This window comes from Cibotium barometz, chromosome 13 (assembly GCF_041138505.1).
Source record: "Cibotium barometz isolate CiBa-2024 chromosome 13, ASM4113850v1, whole genome shotgun sequence".
In the NCBI taxonomy this organism is placed as follows: domain Eukaryota; kingdom Viridiplantae; phylum Streptophyta; class Polypodiopsida; order Cyatheales; family Cibotiaceae; genus Cibotium; species Cibotium barometz.
Window position 1 is genome coordinate 50,168,246 of NC_141058.1, and position 19,177 is coordinate 50,187,422.

The window sequence follows — 19,177 nt, forward strand, 5'->3', positions numbered from 1 at the left end:
AGCGGGAAAGGGGGAATTTGTCGCCACGGGCTCCCTGAATAAGAACCTAGTTTTGTGAGGCTGAGTAAAGTCCCGAGACTCCATGAATCAACTCCATGGGGAATCCCATCCTGCTCATCGTGTCCTCGAGAAAGCTACAATCCAAAGTCTAGGAGTAGCACATCCTGCTGCCGCAACCTTGCTGAAGCCGTCGCCTCCCAGAAGGTAAAGATGTTCTCTAGAATGCTCCGATCCTGAACAAAGCTAGTTTGAGTGTCGTGGATCAAGTCTGGGAGAAAAGGCTGAAGTCTCATGCTGATGGCCTTGGCCAAGATCTTATAGGCTGTCCCTAGAAGAGTGATGGGTCTCCACTGCCAAATCTCCAATCTGTCACCACCCTCCTTGGGAATCAAGTGAATCAAGCTCTCTGAGAGGTAGCTCGAAGGCCATCTTCCATGAGGTCCCAATGACGAAAAAAGAAACAATAGCTCCATCTTGGCCACACAACTTGCGAATGCCGTCTCTCCTCTTGTGGGGGCCAACTATCTCAAAGAAATTCCCTGACTATGTTGCCGGCCTGAGTCTAGAAAGAGGCCCTGGCATGATACCTGTACTCCACCCTCCTCTCCTCGATGGATCTTATCTCCGTTCAAGCGGCAACAAGTTGACTCTCAATCCATTGACTATTGGGGGACCTCTCTTGAAGCCGATGTAAAGAGGCTAGACTCCTCCTCAGACTCCTCTCCTGCTCTTGGAAGCCCTCTAATCGGCTCTAGGCTGCCTCCTGCAAGAAATTGTTGATCTCTCCTAAGCTGTGCACGTAGTAGAGCTTGAAATAAAGTCCATTTCCGCCCATATCTACTCTATCCTGTTGCATATCTCGGGGTCTTGAATGAGGCTGTTCGGAATCCTCGAGCTCGCATGCCGGTTGTTCCTCTTGGGGTCCTCTAAGAACAAAATAACCAGGGCGTGATTAGAAAAGGAAGTGCCTGCTAGAATACCAATCATGCCACCTCGGCTGCAAGCCCACTCATCAACATAAAACCTGTCTAATCTAGAGAGGTTGGGGCTCCTATCCGATCTTGAGAAGCAAAGGCTCCCAGGGCTACGCCCAAACTCTTGAAGATGCCAAGGGTCCTGTCCCCTGAGTGCGAAAATCAACTCCTCCCAAGCCAAATACTCTGCTCCTTAGATTGTGGCCGGGCCACCTCCAAGTCTGTCCTCTGCTGCCTCTATCATGTTAAAGTCACCGCCCAAGCACCGATAGTCGGCTTGAGGGAGGGCGTGCCGGACTGTGCTCCAAAAGTCTTGCAGCGGCGTTTGAAGAATAAACATTCAGGAAGCGAACGCTATCCTCTCCTATCAAAATGGTAATCCACTCTGCACGCCTCGGAACTATGACTCGTGAGCCAGTCTCACTGCTGCCAAAAGCTGCTCACTGACAAAAATACACACACCTCCTTGCATCCCAGAGGGGCCGAAGGATGGAAACCAGAAAGTGTGACTCTTGCCTAGAAGAATCTTCCCGCATTGGCGGGTGCGCCCCTCTGAAAGGTGATGCTCCTGGAGCAAGGTTGCATTTAAAACCTGTTTTTAATTATTTAATACTTTTTGAACTGCCGAACGTTTCCAAACGTTTCAAACTTAAAAAACGTTTGTGTTTTGGTTTCTTCCCTTGTGTCCTTTTTCTATTTATTATGTTTGGCGATCGCTTTGTATAGCCCATTTGCGCTCATGACATCAGACATATGTGACATTGTCATTTGATTTTGATTTATCAATTGTTTCTACTATCTACTTGAATTGTCAAATTCCAATCATGGTGTATTTGGGTATGTCTAGACATTGTTTATGCTGTGAGTGCTAATTTTGAAATTCTTAGATAGGCTAAAATGCTAGAATGTGACATGTGTTGACACATCACTCCTTGTCTATCAAAGAATGTTAGATATAGACTTCGAGCTTTCTTGACCAATCTCTCTCACACAGAGACACACACATATATATGATTTTAACCTTGTAAAGTACGTAATGTTTTTGACGTACTTTATCGGTCGGGAACGTTCTATACCACGTACTAAACTTGTGCGGTTTTGTACATTTCATACGTTTGAAACTACCTTGTCTTGGAGGAATAAGATGTCTATGCGTCCCCCAACTATGGCTCTCTGAAGCTTGCCTCTGAGGACGCCTTGTCTTTGAAAGCACTGAGGCCCCCCTAAATCCTGAATGTTCCACGAAACAATCCGCATATCAATTTCCATGTGATGCGGCACTAGGAGAACTGTCCTCCACTCGAAGAGTCTTGGGCGAGGGTTTGGACGGGGAATAGTCACAATCCGTGTGGGGACGAAGGCGCGCCAGGTGGGCACTAATCTTGTCCTCCATGTGACGTCACTCTGTCCGAGCACGAGCGTATGCATACTCCGGACTCCATCGGTCACAATGGAGGTATCTGTAAGAAGGGGGAAGAGGTACCGCGGCAGAAGTATGCATGAATACAAACATCAACACCTCCAGGCTGGAGGCTACCATCTCCCCGTCCTAGCCTCCATGGGCTGAACCTCCAAGCTCCATCCTAGCCAAAGGCAAAAAATGGGTGAGAATGTCAGTGATGAAGATCGTGGAGATGGTGGGAGAGCTCGACTGCCTGTCCTTGGATGACAGCTGCCACCAACTCAAGATCCCACTCCGTCCCCGAGGCTGCACTGAAGGGGAAAGAGAAGATCATCGCGTTGTTATTTGGCATAGAGGGCTTGAAGTGGTGAAAAACCACACATACTTGAATAGGGGCTATTGTCTCCTCAAACATGTCAGTCCCTTCCCTCGGCAGACATCAGAAGAAACTATAGTCCACAAGTTGCCCCAAGATCTTGGGGGGCCCCACCTGGGGACTCTGAGGGAGAGCCCTCACCGGGGAGGTGGCAATGGTCATCTCATCCGGCTCGAAAAATCGGTGAATCAAGTGGCAGGCAAAACCCGCCGGCTGCCTCTGTTCTGGGTCTAGGGCTGCTGGGGGGCAACGAGAGTGCTCTGGAGAGGCAAGTGGGGGAGGAGGGAGGGCTCGGATGATGAGGGTGGGGCATAGTGAATTGCTGCGGGTAGAGTCGGTATTGAGGATGGGAGAGGAGAGGGGGGAGTAGGCGGGGGAGGCAACAAGGGAGGGCAGAGGGGTGGCGAGGCCGGGGAGGGGTGCTGCTGTGAGAGATCCATTGGAGAGGAAAGCTGCTGGGAAGGGCCCGTCGGGGGCTTAGAGAGGTAGCTGGCCTCGCAGAACACTGGGGTTCCGGGGGGGACTCCACGAGGGATCGGCTGCCATACTGGTGGGGCCTGAGGGGCCCGCTCCGTGATTGGAGAGGGTGTGCTACCAACGGGAAAGTGCTGAGGTAAATGCTCATCACGGTTCTCTGATAGAACTGAATCCTCTTGAGCTCTGCCAGCTTGGTGCGCGTGGTGGCGGCGCTCGGCTCTGGTGGTCGTCTGGCGGCCCGGGCACGGGCCAACTGTCCGCAACTCCCCATCAGCTGGGTTGTCTGTAGTCGTGGCCTGGTGCTCCGCTGCCTGAGGGCCTGCCTCTCTCCTTGCCCCTTGGTGAGGGTCAACACGAGAAATGGGGGAGGAACCACCGGAGGCGGTCTCGTGGACTGCCGTCGAGGGCAAGCTTTGGCTAAATGACCCATCTGCCTGCAAATGAAGCATTGACTTGGAAGGTTGGAATACTCCACGCGTTGCTGTATGGGGTTGCCTTGGAGGCTAGGAATAGATATACAGTGCGGCACAGACTCTAGCGAGGCTACACAGATGCGGAGGGATGGAATCCCAGTTGTTGAGAGGGCCGAGGCACCGGCGGGGGGGGGGGGGGGGGGGGGGACTCATCACTCTCTTGATGGCACCACCAATCATCGAGAGAAGAGGAAGGTACTCCTTCCATAGGCCTGGAAAACAAATTGTCACTAGGAAGTTGGAAACGCTAGCCAGAGGGTTAGACGTTGGATCGAAGCCGTGTTGTCTTCGAGCAAAGGAGTCCTGCGCTGTATGAATGCAAGGGGACTCGGTCTTTCGGCGTTGGCGAGTCGAACTCCACCGAGTAGTATCCGCGTCCCAGAGGGTGAATTTCAATGATCTTTGCAGGTTTGCGACTGGAGGAAGGGGGGGCCTGAAACGAAGGAAGGGGGGGGGGTTTGGGGGGGCGCTGAAACATGTAGGGAGGGGGGGCAGTTGTGCGACGGAAGGGAGAGGGGGGCGGGTTGAGGTGCGCAACTGGGAAGAAGGGAGGGGGGGCAGGCAAGTGAGGGAGCTCAGAAGCTCTCACGACTGTTGAGTTGATCAAAGGATATAAGTTTTATGATGGATATTTTAAATTTTCTTTCTCCTATAATCTGTTGTGGACAAAATGTAGCCCACCACATTCAGTCACACATGTAGGCCTGCACTTGCCGGTGCACATGCATGTATGCATCACACAAACACAAGGCATCCACTTGCCCTCCTCTCCATTGGCTACCTCTTTTGCACTTTTGGGCTACTTACTTTTGAGCTACCTACTTTTGGGCTACATGCTTCAGTTGATAGTGGCATTCACTTCATAGTCACCAAAAATGAGAAACAGGAATGAGGAATGGAAACAAGGAAACGAGGTATTTAGGGGTGGAAATGGCTGTTTCCTATGACAATATCATTTGGGAAACAAGAAATGGCCATGGAAACGGATGGGGTCCTAAAACGGAGAAACGCGTTTCTAGGGATTGAAACGGCCGTTTTTTGTGACTATGATCCATTTGCCCTTCTCTCCACAGGCTACCTACTTCTGCACTTTTACTGGGATCAGTGGCACATTCCAAGGACTTGCGCGTGGATAGTCCCACCATATTGGCAATTAGTGGCAAGTTTAGCGGCAAGTGCGCAATAATCACGCCTCACTCATTGTGGAATGGTGCACCTACCGTGGAATGATCACTTGTGTAAACATGTAACTTTGGGATTTCGAGGGAGAGACTTCTAATGAATCAAAGTGTAAGTGTTTCACTCTCATGTTCTGTGCCCATCATGGATGTTCACTACGAGAGGACACTGTAGGGTGTGGCCTGGTGGTATGGGACACTAGGTCTTGTTTTGGTGAAGCTTCTCCAAGGATGTAGCTATGGCCTTTAGCTCTGGGGAGAGTTCGGAGGATTCTATGGCTGGGAGGTGAGCCTTAAGCCTCGCTCCTATATTGTTTCTTGTTAGATAGTTCCAGGGTTGGGTCAAGGGGGACCTTACATTGGTATCAGAGCCTATATCTGACGCAAAAGGTGGTCATGGGCATGGCTAGGAAGCGATGGGTTCTCCAGGGGAGGGAGAAAGTAAACCCTAACATGGTCATTGATTACCTTTTGTGCATGAACTGCACATGAGAGAGGGAGTGTCTGGCTCATGGCGGTAACATGTGTAGTGCTGCTGTGATTTACGCATTGACTAGACAGCCAAAATGCTAAGGCAAGGCCTTAGGGTTAGTGTATGGGCTTGCAAAGCCAGCCATGGTGGTGGCTGTGCAGGGCGGCCAGGTTTAGGCCTGCCATACTTGGCTGCGTGTGCGCCCAAGCTAGCCATGCCTGGCTGTGCTGTGGTGGCACCCTTGTTCACACAGGGCAGCCAAAATACTGGACCGTCTATGCTTACAGCCAGGTATACAGAAGAGATGTGGCGGCCTGGTTCATGCGCAAGGATGTCAAGTGCAAGCACAAGGCAAAGCGCAGGGTGTTGCCAATAGGGCAGCCGGCTGGATAGCATGGGAACAGTGGGAACAGACTGGTACAGGGCAGGGAACAGGGTACTGGCAGAGTACAGGGATTGGGTGTGTATAAAAAGCGAAGAGAGGGTGCGGAATTTAGTGGGAGGCATGTAGTTTTTTTTAACAAAAAGCCAGTTAGCTTTTTCTTGTGCTTAAAGTGGGGGGCTTTTATTTTAAGCCTTGGCTTTTTGGAAAAGCACAAAATTAAAGCACTCTTTTAAACTTCATCCACTATAAATTCAGCCTTACTCTTTTGATTTGTTTATACTTGCAAGATTTGTGTGCTTGATGTGCACTGTCTTTACGCCCTGCGTAACCCAAAAGGTGCATACGTCGCCTTAGCCCTCTCATCCACCCTTATATCTTCTCTTTACCCTTTCACTTCCTTACTATGGAGGACCAACCAGCCACTATCACCGCCGGAAGCCCACAAATTGATGCTCAAGGTAATGATCCCACATAAATTCCTTTTACGGTCAAGCGAAGTAAAATCACTGTGGGCTGTTGGAAGAAGCATCTATAGTGTCGGATCGGGAAGAGGGAAAGAAAATAGGAAAACCGCTTTTTGGATTTGGGAAGTGGTTTTCTTGAAGGTGCTGAAGAAGAGCTTTACCCAATGGTCCAAAACTCCTTTGCTTTTGTCCAAAAGTCCCCAAAATCATGTAAATTGACCTTTCCAATTCACATGTACATTTGACAGTGCCTTACAACCTTTTGCGGCTTCCTGTGCAATTATCTCTTGATTTGTTTAGGCTTTAAAAGTCTCCAAAATTAGTTTCCATGGTCTCCTTTGCTCCAAAAGCTTTCATAAAAATTTTGTTTTGAATTTTTCAAATTCTTCTCCTTGAGTTGTCCCCAAAGCTTTGATACCACTATCAGGATCTTTATGACACTTGGAGAAGAATTATTTTTCTCAAACACAAAAATTAGAGCAAACCATAGACTTGAAACAAATTAAAAGCATCAACCTTATGTAAACAAATTTCTACCAAAGTAAATAAACATGAAAGCTTGAAAATATGAGAGAGATCATTGTCGACACAAGATTGGGTTCAATCTCACTTGGTTGAGTGTGGCTTCTCGTACCACCTATCCATATTTAAATACATTAAAGTTTACTTTTCAAAAAGACCAACTCCAAAAATAAAGCTTAAGAGCTTTTTGAGTTCTTGAGCATACAAGCTCTTCTAAAAATATAGTAAGCTAAAAAAAATTCAAGTCTTGGGCCTACCAAAAATATAAATACTAATTGGTATGTACAAAGGTTTGAGGCCTTAGCCTTCCAAAAAATATAAATGCCAAAATATGTAACCATAATAGGTGTTCACATGTCTCTAAGATATCTCATTGTGGTTTAACACATGTTCCACCTGCGACTAACAAATAGTCCGCCGCCCAATCATCGCCTACATCAAAATAGTATTAGTTAGCGCATACAGATGATTAAACACATTAATCATGACTAGCACACATAGTTGATTAAATACATTAATCCTGGAAAATGATATAAATAAAAGCGTATCCCACACATAAAATATCCTCGATAAACATGTCACATATATGAAATTAAATAATGGCATCACCCACATTCCCATGTGTAAGTAATGATTGCATAGATGTCCTTACTTGGCCACAGAGGTTATGACTAATAATGTCGTAATATGAGAGCTTAAGACCGTCGTAATCACAACCTTAGTCTAACTAAACTGCACTTAATGATGTTTAAGAGATAGACAAATATGTGTCAATGCAATGCAGCTATATTAGATGATGAATGCGGTTACAATGAGATCCAAATGGATCTATACTGCTGAATATGCTGCCTATATGCTGAATATACTGATATGCTGAATGAATTGCTGTCCACTATCTTTCCCTTGTCTCCTTGGAAGGAAATGCTGAAGGGATGCTTTGGAACAGATGCGATGCTGAAACGCAGATGTACTCCTGTTACCTGGGAAGGAAACGCTGAGGAGAATAGATGCGTTTGCTGAAGATGAAGTACTGAATGCTGATGATGATGCGTTGGCTGGATATGCTGCTCCCAAAGCTTCCTGGAGGAGATGCGTTGGAGAACACCCTGCTGAATGCTGCTATGATGAGCTTTACTTGCTAAATGGAGAGGCGCCTGTATATATATGCAGGAATGCTGCTGGTTGGCCAGCATAACTGCTGTCGGCTAGCTGCAATGTCCACGACTGCTGGTCGGCTGCCCCATAAATGCCTGTAAAATTGCATAAATGCCTGAAAAATACCTGATAACTCCTGATGATGCTAATGATGCTAAAATGATGCCATGTCACTGCACACCTGAATGGTGTGCACGTGACAAGAAAGCACTGGTTGTCCATAGTGTTGGTATTGGAGGTCACTCTCGGGCACTAGTTTACACAATGGAGGGAACGAGTCGTGTGCGCCAACGTGTCATCCTTGAGCCACCTGGGGCTAGTCCCACAAACTTACCTTAAGTGTTTGTGGGTGCTCCCATCTTCCCTACACACATAAACCTACAAGAGGGGCAACCATAAAATCTGGCACAAATTCTAAACCTTGAATAACCAGTTAAGCACCTTGAGCTTTAAATTTGATGCTCATTGTCATGCCTGTGCTAAACCCCTCTATCTTCTTGTCTACCGAAGTTAGCAGGGAGGCTCAAGCCACAAAAGATTGCACTGCCCAAACAGTGGCTCGATTTTTGTACTCTCCGTTTTGGAGGAGACAAGGGCAAGAGCCTCTCAAGCACTTCAGGCGGAGCAAAATAGAAGAAAAGCATGGCATGACTGTCACTTGCGCCGGCCACACTTTGCCACAGGTGATCTAGTACTAGTGTATCAGGCACGGTACCTCAAAAGGGTAAAAAAGTTAGAACATGAGAACGGTGAATCGATTAGTGGTGCACAATTTGTAGCCACCCTGGCTCCCCACTCCTCCGGCCACCTTGGACCGAACAAAACTGCCAGCTATCTTGGACCGGTTTAACTCATCACTTTTGGACCGGACAAAAGTGCCAGCTACCTTGGACCGGTCCAGCTCATTGCATTGACACCTAGGCCAGTTGCACCACTTGCACTAACACTACAACGATGCACCACTTGTCTCTTGTGCTCACTTGATGAACACCACGCTCCTCCGCAGTGACAACAGGGCCACTTGATGGTCACCCTTCGACCAATCCAAAGGCCAAGCGGCATTATACAAAAGGATATGGGATTGTGTGATGGGAATCATTCTAGCAATACTAGTCTCATCTATTTTCGTGTTCTGGTGTTGTCGCCACTCTGACTGCTCTTGCTCATTTGCATGCTCTTGCTCCTCTATGTTCTTGTTCATTTGTGTTCTTGCTCATGTGTGTGTTCTCTGTGCTAGTGAGCTATGCATGCAACCTTTAGCTCACGTCTCTACTAGCTTGTGACGACTCCTGAGGGCATACTGTCCTAGAGGGAACCCTGTGTTCACTGTGGTGTACACTGTTTTAGGCGTGCCCGTGCAAAGAGGTATGCTACAGGTATATGTGTTTGTATTGTTGTATGAGAATGTAATGGACTGACCTTAGGGCTGTAAACCCTGTTTTCATGGTGAGCCCAACTCCCACACAGACACCTGCGGGGTCGCCTCTAGTTCTTCGGACCCCAGCTCTTTGGTTGGTGTAATCATTAGCCGAGAGCTCAACGATAAGCAGAGGGGTGACCAAGACTAGGAGTATGAGCGCAATGAATTGCTCAAGACGTTTGGCTACAGTTGCATAATTTGTGGCCACTAGAAGGCACTGCCCTCTACAAAGCCGTCGATACAGGTGAGCCTATTCCCATCCTAGCATGCCAAGATCCAGTCAGGGAATATAATCTTGGTACTTCAGAAGATCCTCGTCCTATCTTGCTAGCATCGTCGTTGTGGGATCACCCTGCCCTCTTGGACCAAGCCACCTCTTTCTTTCATTCTTTCAAAGATGTGTTTGCCTAGACCTACAAAGATCTAGATGGTGTGCCGACAGACATTGGGGTTCACACCATTCCCCTCCAAGAGGGTACCAAGCCAATTAGGGGGCATTCTTACAAGCTCAATCCAAAATATGCGGAGGTGGTCAAAGTGGAGTTGGGAAAATGGAATGTACCAAAATAATCTCTCCAGTGCAACACTCAGAGTGGCTCTCCCCAATGGTCATCACGCCCAAAAAGAAAACAAATAAGATTCGGGTATGTGTTGATTTCCGTTCTCTCAATAAAGCCACAATCAAAGATGGGTTTCCTCTCCCTTTCATGGACCCGGTTCTTGAGGATGTGGCCAGTCACAATCTCTACAGCTTCATGGATGGGTTTAGCTGCTACAACCAAGTGGCAATCCACCTAGCTGATCGGGCTAAAACAACCTTTGTTACCCAATGGGGCACATACTTCTACAATAAGATGCCCTTCGGCTTGTGCGATGCGCCGGCCACATTTCAACGCCTTGTCGCTAACATCTTTAGGGAATTTCTCCTCACTTTCCTCTTTGCTTTCATTGATGATTGATGATTTCTCCAATTTCACTGGTACTCACTTATCTACCTGTATAGAAGCCTTTGCTGAACACCTATATCAATTATCCTTAGGTCCTCCAAGCTGCGCCTTAACCCTTTCAAGTGTCATTTTCTAGTAGTGCAAGGTACCCTCCTTGGTCATATAATCTCTGCACAAGGCCTTGCACCTAACCCCGACTTGTCAGTCCCTCCACTCCCTTTCAATGGTCCACCACAAAATCCAATGCTTTTGCTTACCTCAAAAAATGGCTAATTGAGGTCCTCATTCTCATTCCACCTGATTGGTCCATCATCTTCCATGTCCATACAGACGCCAGCCAAATTGCCGTTGGTGCAATATTGGCCCATCCAAGCTAGGAACATCAAGTGGACCGGCCAATCTACTATGCCAGTCGCTTACTCAACTAGGCAGAAAGGAATTACAGCACCACTGAGCCGGAAGGTCTGGCAATTATCTATGCGTGTCAAAAATTTAGGCATTATCTTTTGGGTGTTCATTTCAATTTCATCACTGACCATCATGCATTGAAATACCTTCTCAACAAACCCAAAGATGGAGGAAGTTCTGAGATTTCCACCATGTAGCATGTGAGCTCCTAGGCAGCTTCCAACTAGTCCAATAAATTTGACTCTTCACCATAAGGTACTATACCCTCTTTAGGCTCAATGAGGGTTGGGATGGATAATGTGGATGTGATTGTGGCCCCTTGCACGCCTTGGGCTGGTCCCTCCTCCATCTTGAATTCCGTGGAGTCCTGTTGTTGAAGGTATAATTTCTCTCCCCCCCAATCATGTAGCACACCTGCACCTCTTAACCAAGCTCAGCCAATGAGTAAGGAGTAAGCACCTTTCACAGTTGGAAGCCTGATAACCACAAAATCAAGTAAGAAGAGTATCCTGAATTTGTACTGTGACTCCTTCCACCAATCCAAGGGGTTGCACCTCACGTTGGTCCGCCATGCGGACACAAAAGTTGGCCAGACGAGTGTCTGAAGTCCCATTGCACGGAGTGTAGATTCAGGCATCAAGTTGACACCAGATCCACCATCCACTATTGCGCCAGGCAGAGGTTCGCCATTAATTTGCATAGTGAGCCGAGGACTTTAGCATTTTGTGATAGAGGTATTGGATGCTCCCATGCACCTTGTGATCTACTTACCTTTGTCTTGCCTTTGCCCACCACTATGAGATTCCTCTGAGGATTCTTGCTCCATTTGGTGGAGAAGGGATCCCAGTTGCTGTGTAGCAATATGGCTGATGCCCAGCAATTGGTACAGGGACACCCCAGCTTGTGTTGTTTGAAGGAGGGTCTTCATGGAGAAAGCTGATGTAGTGGTGCCGGGCAAAGGTGGGACTCTTGGCACCAGTGTATCTACCATTGGGGAAGCCTGTTGTAGCTCTTTGAAGGCTTCCAAAAATGCGTGATCCGCCAAGTTATGATGAATAGGTGAAGAGGTTTCTTCTTGTTCTTTGACTAATAGTTCTATGCTCCCCATGGCCTTGGATTGAGCACTAGTGACAGCTGGAGTGGTGAGGTGCTGAGTTGGTGTTGAGGAGAGTGGGGAAGGGGTTATACCCAAGGATGAGGATGGGATGGTAAGAGAGTATGGTGCTTCATTTTCGACTGAGATTAGATGCACAACAAGTGGGGTTGGAAACGTGAAGGCGATGGAGGTTGATGCCCGTAGTTTTGGACAGTGATTCTTGTCCTCTGGGCAGTGTCGGCAAGGAGGTGTACCTTCTGGACTTTGGTAATGGCCATACTCCCCACACCTGTAACAGAGGATTGGACGATTATGGGGAGCTGGTGGGGACAAGGTGGCCGTGGAGGAGTGTAGCTGGTGTCGGGGTAGCAGCAAAAGTGATGGGAAGAGTAGGTGGGATAGGGATGAGAGGTGGAAGGTATGATGTTGGTGGAGCGGGGTTATGTGGATAGGAAGGAGTGGTAGGTGCATAGGCTTATGTGGAAGGAGTAGGAGATTGGTGGTACACTGGTGGGGAAGAAGGGGCATAAGTTGTAGTGTGGTGAACAGTGGCTTGGGCAGGTGCAAGTTGTTGTTGTTGTTGGTGAAGTTGGCGGACACCTTTGAGATAGTAGCGATCCTTGTCTTCATGACCACTTTTGGCACAGAACGTGCAATATCTTCTTTTGAAACATTCTTGTGGAGTATGGCCCGACGTTTGGCAAATGGCACACCATACCCCTTGCTTTGCTTCTTGCTGGCCTTTTAGTGCTCCAATCTCCCTCTTTAGCTGAGCCAAGGTGCCATCCTCTCCTTGTGTCTTCTGAATCTTCAAAGCTTCCAGCTTCCTTTTGAGGATAGCCACTTGATCTTCCAGTGAGGTTGCAGCACTTGAGGTTGAGCCTTTGAACATTTGCCTTGCATTTTCTAGCTGGGAAGCTAGCTCTTGAAACTCTAGCAAGGTGGTGGCCGGCTTACTCTCCCAGATCTTTTGTTGGGTGGTCCGAGGCAAGGCTTGCAACACCCATTGTCGCACCATGAAATCACTAGGGTAGGCCGACAGGTGGGCCACCAACAGTATGGTTTTTGTCATGAGTTTAGATACTGTCTCTCCATGACGTAATTGTAGAGTTCCCAGTTCTTGGAGAATGCGGTCCTTATAGTTGCTTGGCTTAAAGGTTTGGACTAAGGTTCCCTCAAAGTGGCCCAGTCTGCAAATTGATCAGCTGGGAATTTGCCGAACCACTTATCTGCAGAACTTTCAAGTGTGGACGGAAAGAGAAAACATCTCCAAGACAACCTTTTGTATTATACGGGCTCAGTGCGAGTTCGTGGTTACGCCCTCTGGGTTGACTAATGCCCCGGCCACATGTAACAGAATGATGATGCTCATTTTCAAGCTCTCAATAGTCAAATGTGTCTTCATATTTTTGGATAACATAGTGGTTTTTAGCTATCATAGAGAAACATGAGCATAGTGTGGAGCAAGTTTTGAAGTTGTTGGAAAACAATGAGCTTTGTATCAATGATAAAAAGTCCGAACTTTTCTATTTGAGGTTCATTACCTCGGTTGGACCCCGCAAAGGTCGCTGAAATACCCAACTGGGAGGTCCTAGTGACAACCTGCGATGTCCGTTCATTTGTGGGTATATGTTTACGAATCTGCAAGTCTTTGGTCATAACAAAATAGGGTTTACACCCCTAAGGTCATCCCTTTACATGCTCACACAACAATACACACAAATAGATCGACGGGTGGGGGCCCTTCTGAGGTTTGTTGGGACCCAATCCTGCGCCACAGAGAGACACTGCTACGGACTCATACCACAGGGAGAGGTGGGCGACAGCTCCAGCTCACTGATTTCTTCCAGAGATCTATCCCAGTGCCTATTCTGACACAGGAGGGGGTTACATTTCAGCGCGCTGCGGACCTCCGAGCTAGACGGAGACCGAGAGCACCAGGCTACCAGACTCCCAGACTACATCAGAGGGAGATCACAGAGATACGGGCTCGACATCAGCACCATATCCAGGAGCGGCTAGCTCACTTACACTCACACCCGGAGATCATGCTCCGAGGTATTTTTGCCTGGCCATCGCCTATGTATCACATATTACACCCCCATAATGGTACTGGTTGGAGCTAGACAGATCTGCATTGCATTCTTGTATACCCTGCGCATATAGGTTGCATACCGAGCCTCTAGCAGTAGTGCTCCATCCATCACACCCCCCCACTAGCTCAGTACTTTCATAGTTTACTTCATGTTCATTTTGTCCTTTTTTTTTTTTGGACATCCAAAAGACATTGACAGTTGTACATTGATTTGTCTCATAGGTCGAGTTCGGCCTCTAGTAGACGTTAATACATCTTTCTTTCTTTTTTCTTTCTCTCTCTTCTCTGTCGCTCTCTTTCTTGCTCTTTGGCCAATCCCTTCCTTGTCCTTCCGGCTTCTTCCTGAGTTTTGTTCTTTTTCTTAGCCTTTTAACCAGTCTCTCCTTTCTTGATCGCTACTTCTTGGGCTCTTCTGGTCCTTGTCTTCTTGTTCCTAGCCCTTCTGCCAGGCACTTCGTCTTGGGATCTTCACGTGGACTTCTTTTCCTCGGCTCTTTGGCATCTCTCTCTTTCCTGGGCTCTTCTAGCCCTGTCTTCTTGGGCTATTTGTGCCTCTTCTCTTGAGGTTTCTTAACCTGTGTTGCCATCTCTTTGGGGTCTTTTGGCGTTCTCCTTTCTTGCATGTGGCCTCCAGTTAAGTCAATCATTCAGACTTAAAACACATGACCATCTTGTCCTAGCTGTGCTAGTCCTCATTCATTCTCAATCTCTCGGGTGATTCTTGATTGCCATCTGACCTGCGCTGCTTTTGAGCACTCAGACAATTCTAGTGCTACTACTTAGATTCTCTTGTCATTCCTCTTCCTAGACAAAGTTTCTATGCTTGCCAGTGCTTTCTTATAAGTTTCGTGGTCTTTTGTCTTAGGCTGATTTTATTCCTCCGTAATCCCTAGGCTAACACCCAGGGTGATTTTTTGCCCATTCCTTCCTTGCCTCTTCTTAGACCAGGGCACTCTGTCTTTGTATGGCCAATCTCATCGTATGCAAAACACCTTGGTGATTCCCCTCTTCCTCTTAGTGGTGCGTATGTTTACTCCAGATCCTCTATTTCTAGGATAAGTGATTGTAGGAGCTTCATCCGCTCCTGCGTAAGCAAGGGCATTTACTGCTGAAACCTTTGGCTTGTACTTGCAATCTTGGGTGAAATGGCCTGCTTTGTTGCAATGCACATAATATTTCTCTTGGTAGTCACCTGCTGCAATATTTATGTCTTGCATCTGGCACATTGCAAAACCCAGTTATGATCTCTGCATATTTAAACATGTAAAAGGTTCCTCTAAGCTTCCACATGTAGCACAGGTACTGGAAGGGGGGGGGGGAGGCATGTATGTATGTGTATATGTATGTGTGTGTGTGTGTGTGTGTGTTATGTATGTGTGTATGTTATGTTTATTCACAATGTACATTTGTATCGTATGTATGCTTTCTGAACTTGGGTAAAGTGAAATTTGCTGAATATGAGGTAAACTTGTGTGTGTGTGCAGGTGAAATAAAGAAGCTGCTTTTGGCTATTAAGAACCTTTTTCCAAAAGAACTAGACAAAGCAGTTAACAGATTCCTTGCGGTATGTATGCTTTTTTGTGACTATAAACTGAGTCGAATCATAGTTTTAACGACCTTTTAAAATCCAAGACTTGAAATAATTGAGTGCTTTTATGCTGCAGTCCCCCACGAGAGCAACATCCAATACCAAAGATGGGGTTTTGTTGCTTTTGAACCTCAGCTTTGAGGGAAGCTTACACACTGTTCTGCCTGAGTCGAATCGGAGTATCTACAGGTCCTTGGAGCATCCAGAGGTATTGATTCTAAAGAAGTGACGGTTGGCAGAGTTGACTCTTATGAAAACTCGTGCAGAGATATTGTGTAAGTTTGTAAGGTTTACGTGTACAACACTTTGCTTGAGCCTCTGTGTTTAAGAGAAGGCAGACATGTGGCCTCCAGGAAGCTCCCACCTGTTCAAGGAGGTTTGGGGACACGGGGCCCGTGTAGTTGGCCAGCTGTTCCAGAAAATTATTGTTTGCGTGTCGGATTGGTAGCCGCTTTTTGGTCTTCCTTGTTAAAGGAATGCCTTAGACATATTCTAGTCATTTGGCCTGGCTCAAAATAGGAAGATATGAAATCCATTTTTAAAACTTTTGTATGGTTGGTCACAATTTTTTATCATGCTGTAACACTACCATCCTTTAAAATTTATGAAGAATACGTGACCCTAAAGTTTTGGCGTAGAAGTATTCTAGTATTTTTGCCTCTTGCTCAAAATAGGAAGATATGAAATCCAATTCAAACTTCTGTATGGTTGTCCACAATTTGTTACCATGCTGTAGCTCTTCCATCCCTTTTAATTTATGAAGAACACGTGACCCACCCTAAAGGGCTTAGAAGTATTCTAGTCTTTTGGCCTAGCTCAAATCAGGAAGATATGAAATCCGCCACAATTTGTTACCATGCTGTAACACTACCATCCTGTTTAAATTTATGAACAACATGGGACCCTAATGTTCTGGTTTTGTATAGAACTACCTTTAAACAACTGTTTTGTGGAGAAGCCAGTTTGAGCAATTAGAAGAAGGCTCTGGAAGGCTGGAAAGGAGGAGTGTCTATGTAAGTGCCAAATTGAACACACAGTTGGCTCGTTGCAAGGACAGCACGCTGGACAACATAGACACGTGTCTGAAATTGGCTTGGCAGCAACCAGACAGGGTAAAGCTGCTTTCTAAGATCAGCAGGGGCCCGATATGGGCTTTTTAGAAGTGCCAGACAGGTGCTGCCTATTGGTGGGGAGGCTAGATTATTCTGTTTTCTGGTTTATAGAGCAATCTCCAGCTTGAAGGTATAATCAGCTCTGATCTTGGCCTCTCTTTGGTTGTACAATGGGCAGCAGCCCATTCTCCTCCTTCATCACATGCGAAACTGTGCCCCCATCTTAAGCAGCTTGCTTGTGACTCCAAAACTTTGCAGCCATCTGCTATACATTATGAAGCTTGTGGGGATGAGATGCATGTTAGTTTCTGAGAAATTTCACTATTTATGAGTTTGAGCGTGCATATGTAAATGAGATTTTAGAGGACTTATCTGTTATTTTCCTTTTATAAACAGGCTCGTGTCCGCGGGCTAGCACTCCAACAGGTGGCCGCTGTTTCCAAGAGTAATCCCAAGGTTGTGTCTTCAAGCTTTTTCAAAAACATCAGCACATTTGTTTTGTTTTGGCCTGCTTGGGTAGGACTAAGCATGCACTTAAGTGAACTATTTAGTCTCGATTGTCAAGGGAGACTATTAATTAAAGGTTCTCTGCATGGTTTTCTACACCTACATTAAGGGCTTTTCTATTGCAGCTTTGTCCCCTTGTCTCGCCCTCCACCATGACACCTACACTAAATCCTCCTTTGTCACTTATAAAAGAAGTTTCCTTAGGTTTTGATGACTTTTTTTTTGGTCAAAACATGCATATTCTTCATTTTTTTTCGTCTTATATTTGGGTAGACTAAATCCTTCATTTTTTTGAAAATCAATTATTTCTTTGAAAACTATAATTGTTCTTTCTTATTGTGTGTTGTCATCCTTTAAGAAGTAGTATCATACATAGGGCCGGGCCAAGCTCTTCTCATCTGTGGACTAATTCCATATGGTGCATGCTATGCTAACAGATGAAGATAATTTGTTCAGAGGCGTTGTTGGTGGGACTTCATGATGCTGATCTTTCTGTGGTTAGATCAGTTCTGTGTGTGGATGGCCTGGAAATGCTTATAGACTCTGGCGAGCTCTTCATGAGTCAAGCCTCAGTTTTAGTGCGGTGTGTTGAGTTGCTCGAGAAAGGTAACACCTTGTTAAAAAAAAAAATAAAAAATCTTTAGCATTACAAGAAAACCTTTCAGATTTAAATATTTTTAATGACCGCTTTTTCCTCCAAAAGTAGGCCCCAAAATCGTGAAAATCAAGTATTTGATGGTGGTCGAAATGTTGGTCAAGTCAGTCTTAATCCAAGTAAAATGGCTAGTCAATGTGGGCCAAAACAGCAGCAGGGCTTGTGCAGGGCTAAATCAGTCAGGTGAAGAGGGGCACAGGTTGCGGGGATGCAGAGAGAGAGAGAGAGAGAGAGAGAGAGAGAGAGAGAGAGAGAGAGAGAGAAATGAAATGAAATGTTATATTACGTCTTCAAAAGGCCAAAGTGACCTATGAGACCAAAGTTACAACCATGTGACATCTGATATACTGTCTGGAAAAGAAAAGAAAGAACTGAAGGTAAGTATCTAGCCCCACAATACATCAGTAGGGGGCATCCGCCGGAAGCAGCAACTAGGGAGAGTGGGAAGCTAATGCTACTAGTCAAAATGGGGTACATGAGTACATGGATACATGAATACATGAATATGGGGGAGTACAAAAGTGACGGTGAGTACAACAGTATATGGCTGGAGTCGTAATCATCCTAGGAGCTCTAGCATGGGTCTCTGCCGGATGGCTTGGATATCTGCCATAGTGAGATGCCTGGTTGGACCAGCCCGATGCCTGGTTGGATGAGACCGATGCCTCGCAATGATGCTGTGAATCCTCCGGTGTAGGCACCGTTTCCAATGTGAGGATCCGCGAACCCTCGGGTGTCTTGTCCTCCTGGGTAGTCCCTCTAAAGAAGTCAATAATCTGTCTCTGTGTGGACTCCCTGCCAGTCTGCTCTTGATAATGGACTCTCTGAGCCTGCGGATCTCTAGGAGATAAAAACCCAAGCATCGTTGATCACAATAGTCCATGACTCTAGCCAGTGGTCCAAATCCCTCTCTGAAAAGGCAATGGTAGCGCCCTCGAATCTCATAATATGCTGTGCAGCGAGACAGATGTAGTGCTCCTCCGTCTCTGGCTCTATCCAACAAATCTGACAAATCCTGTCCCCTGGAGGTATGCCTCTAAATCTGCCTGTCTCTATCTCTAACTGATGTGAGGAGGTGCGGAACTGCCCAATGGTGCACCTCAATCCATGAGACAGATGGGTATCCATGTAGCTCGGTCTAAGTATAAAGCCATCCTCAGTGGTGCGGAGAAGATGGTCTCTATAGAAAGCCATCTTCATCCCCAACTCCTGTGAGGGCTCTAGCTATGTCCTCCTAGTGTCCAACTGAATGAGGTCCTGTCTGATGACTCTTACTAATCTCAGAATGTGTCAAGGTGAGAGAGGGTGCCTCCAGAGAGTACTGGAAGGGTGGAAATTTGTCTAAACTGAACCCGTGGAGCTCAAACCAGGATGCTATCTGCGCATACCAACATGAAGTGTCTCCCTCCATGGCTAGCTGATGAGAGGACTCTAAAGCAAGTCGTGCATACCGGTGTCGGGGAAGCTCCCA

The 19,177-nt window shown here is 46.7% G+C and overlaps 1 protein-coding gene across 3 annotated transcripts in view; it reads left to right on the plus strand.

The window, feature by feature from the left end:
* The window catches only part of LOC147632786 (ARM repeat superfamily protein), a 106,000-nt gene that overhangs the window by 26,049 nt on the left and 60,774 nt on the right, over positions 1-19,177 (plus strand). For all 3 annotated transcript variants that reach the window (XM_086807657.1, XM_086807656.1, XM_086807658.1), the window contains 4 exons: positions 15,329-15,408; positions 15,509-15,640; positions 16,941-17,000; positions 17,489-17,657. In XM_086807657.1, the coding sequence (XP_086663783.1) occupies positions 15,329-15,408; positions 15,509-15,640; positions 16,941-17,000; positions 17,489-17,657 (441 nt within the window). The remainder of the gene's footprint in view (positions 1-15,328; positions 15,409-15,508; positions 15,641-16,940; positions 17,001-17,488; positions 17,658-19,177) is intronic.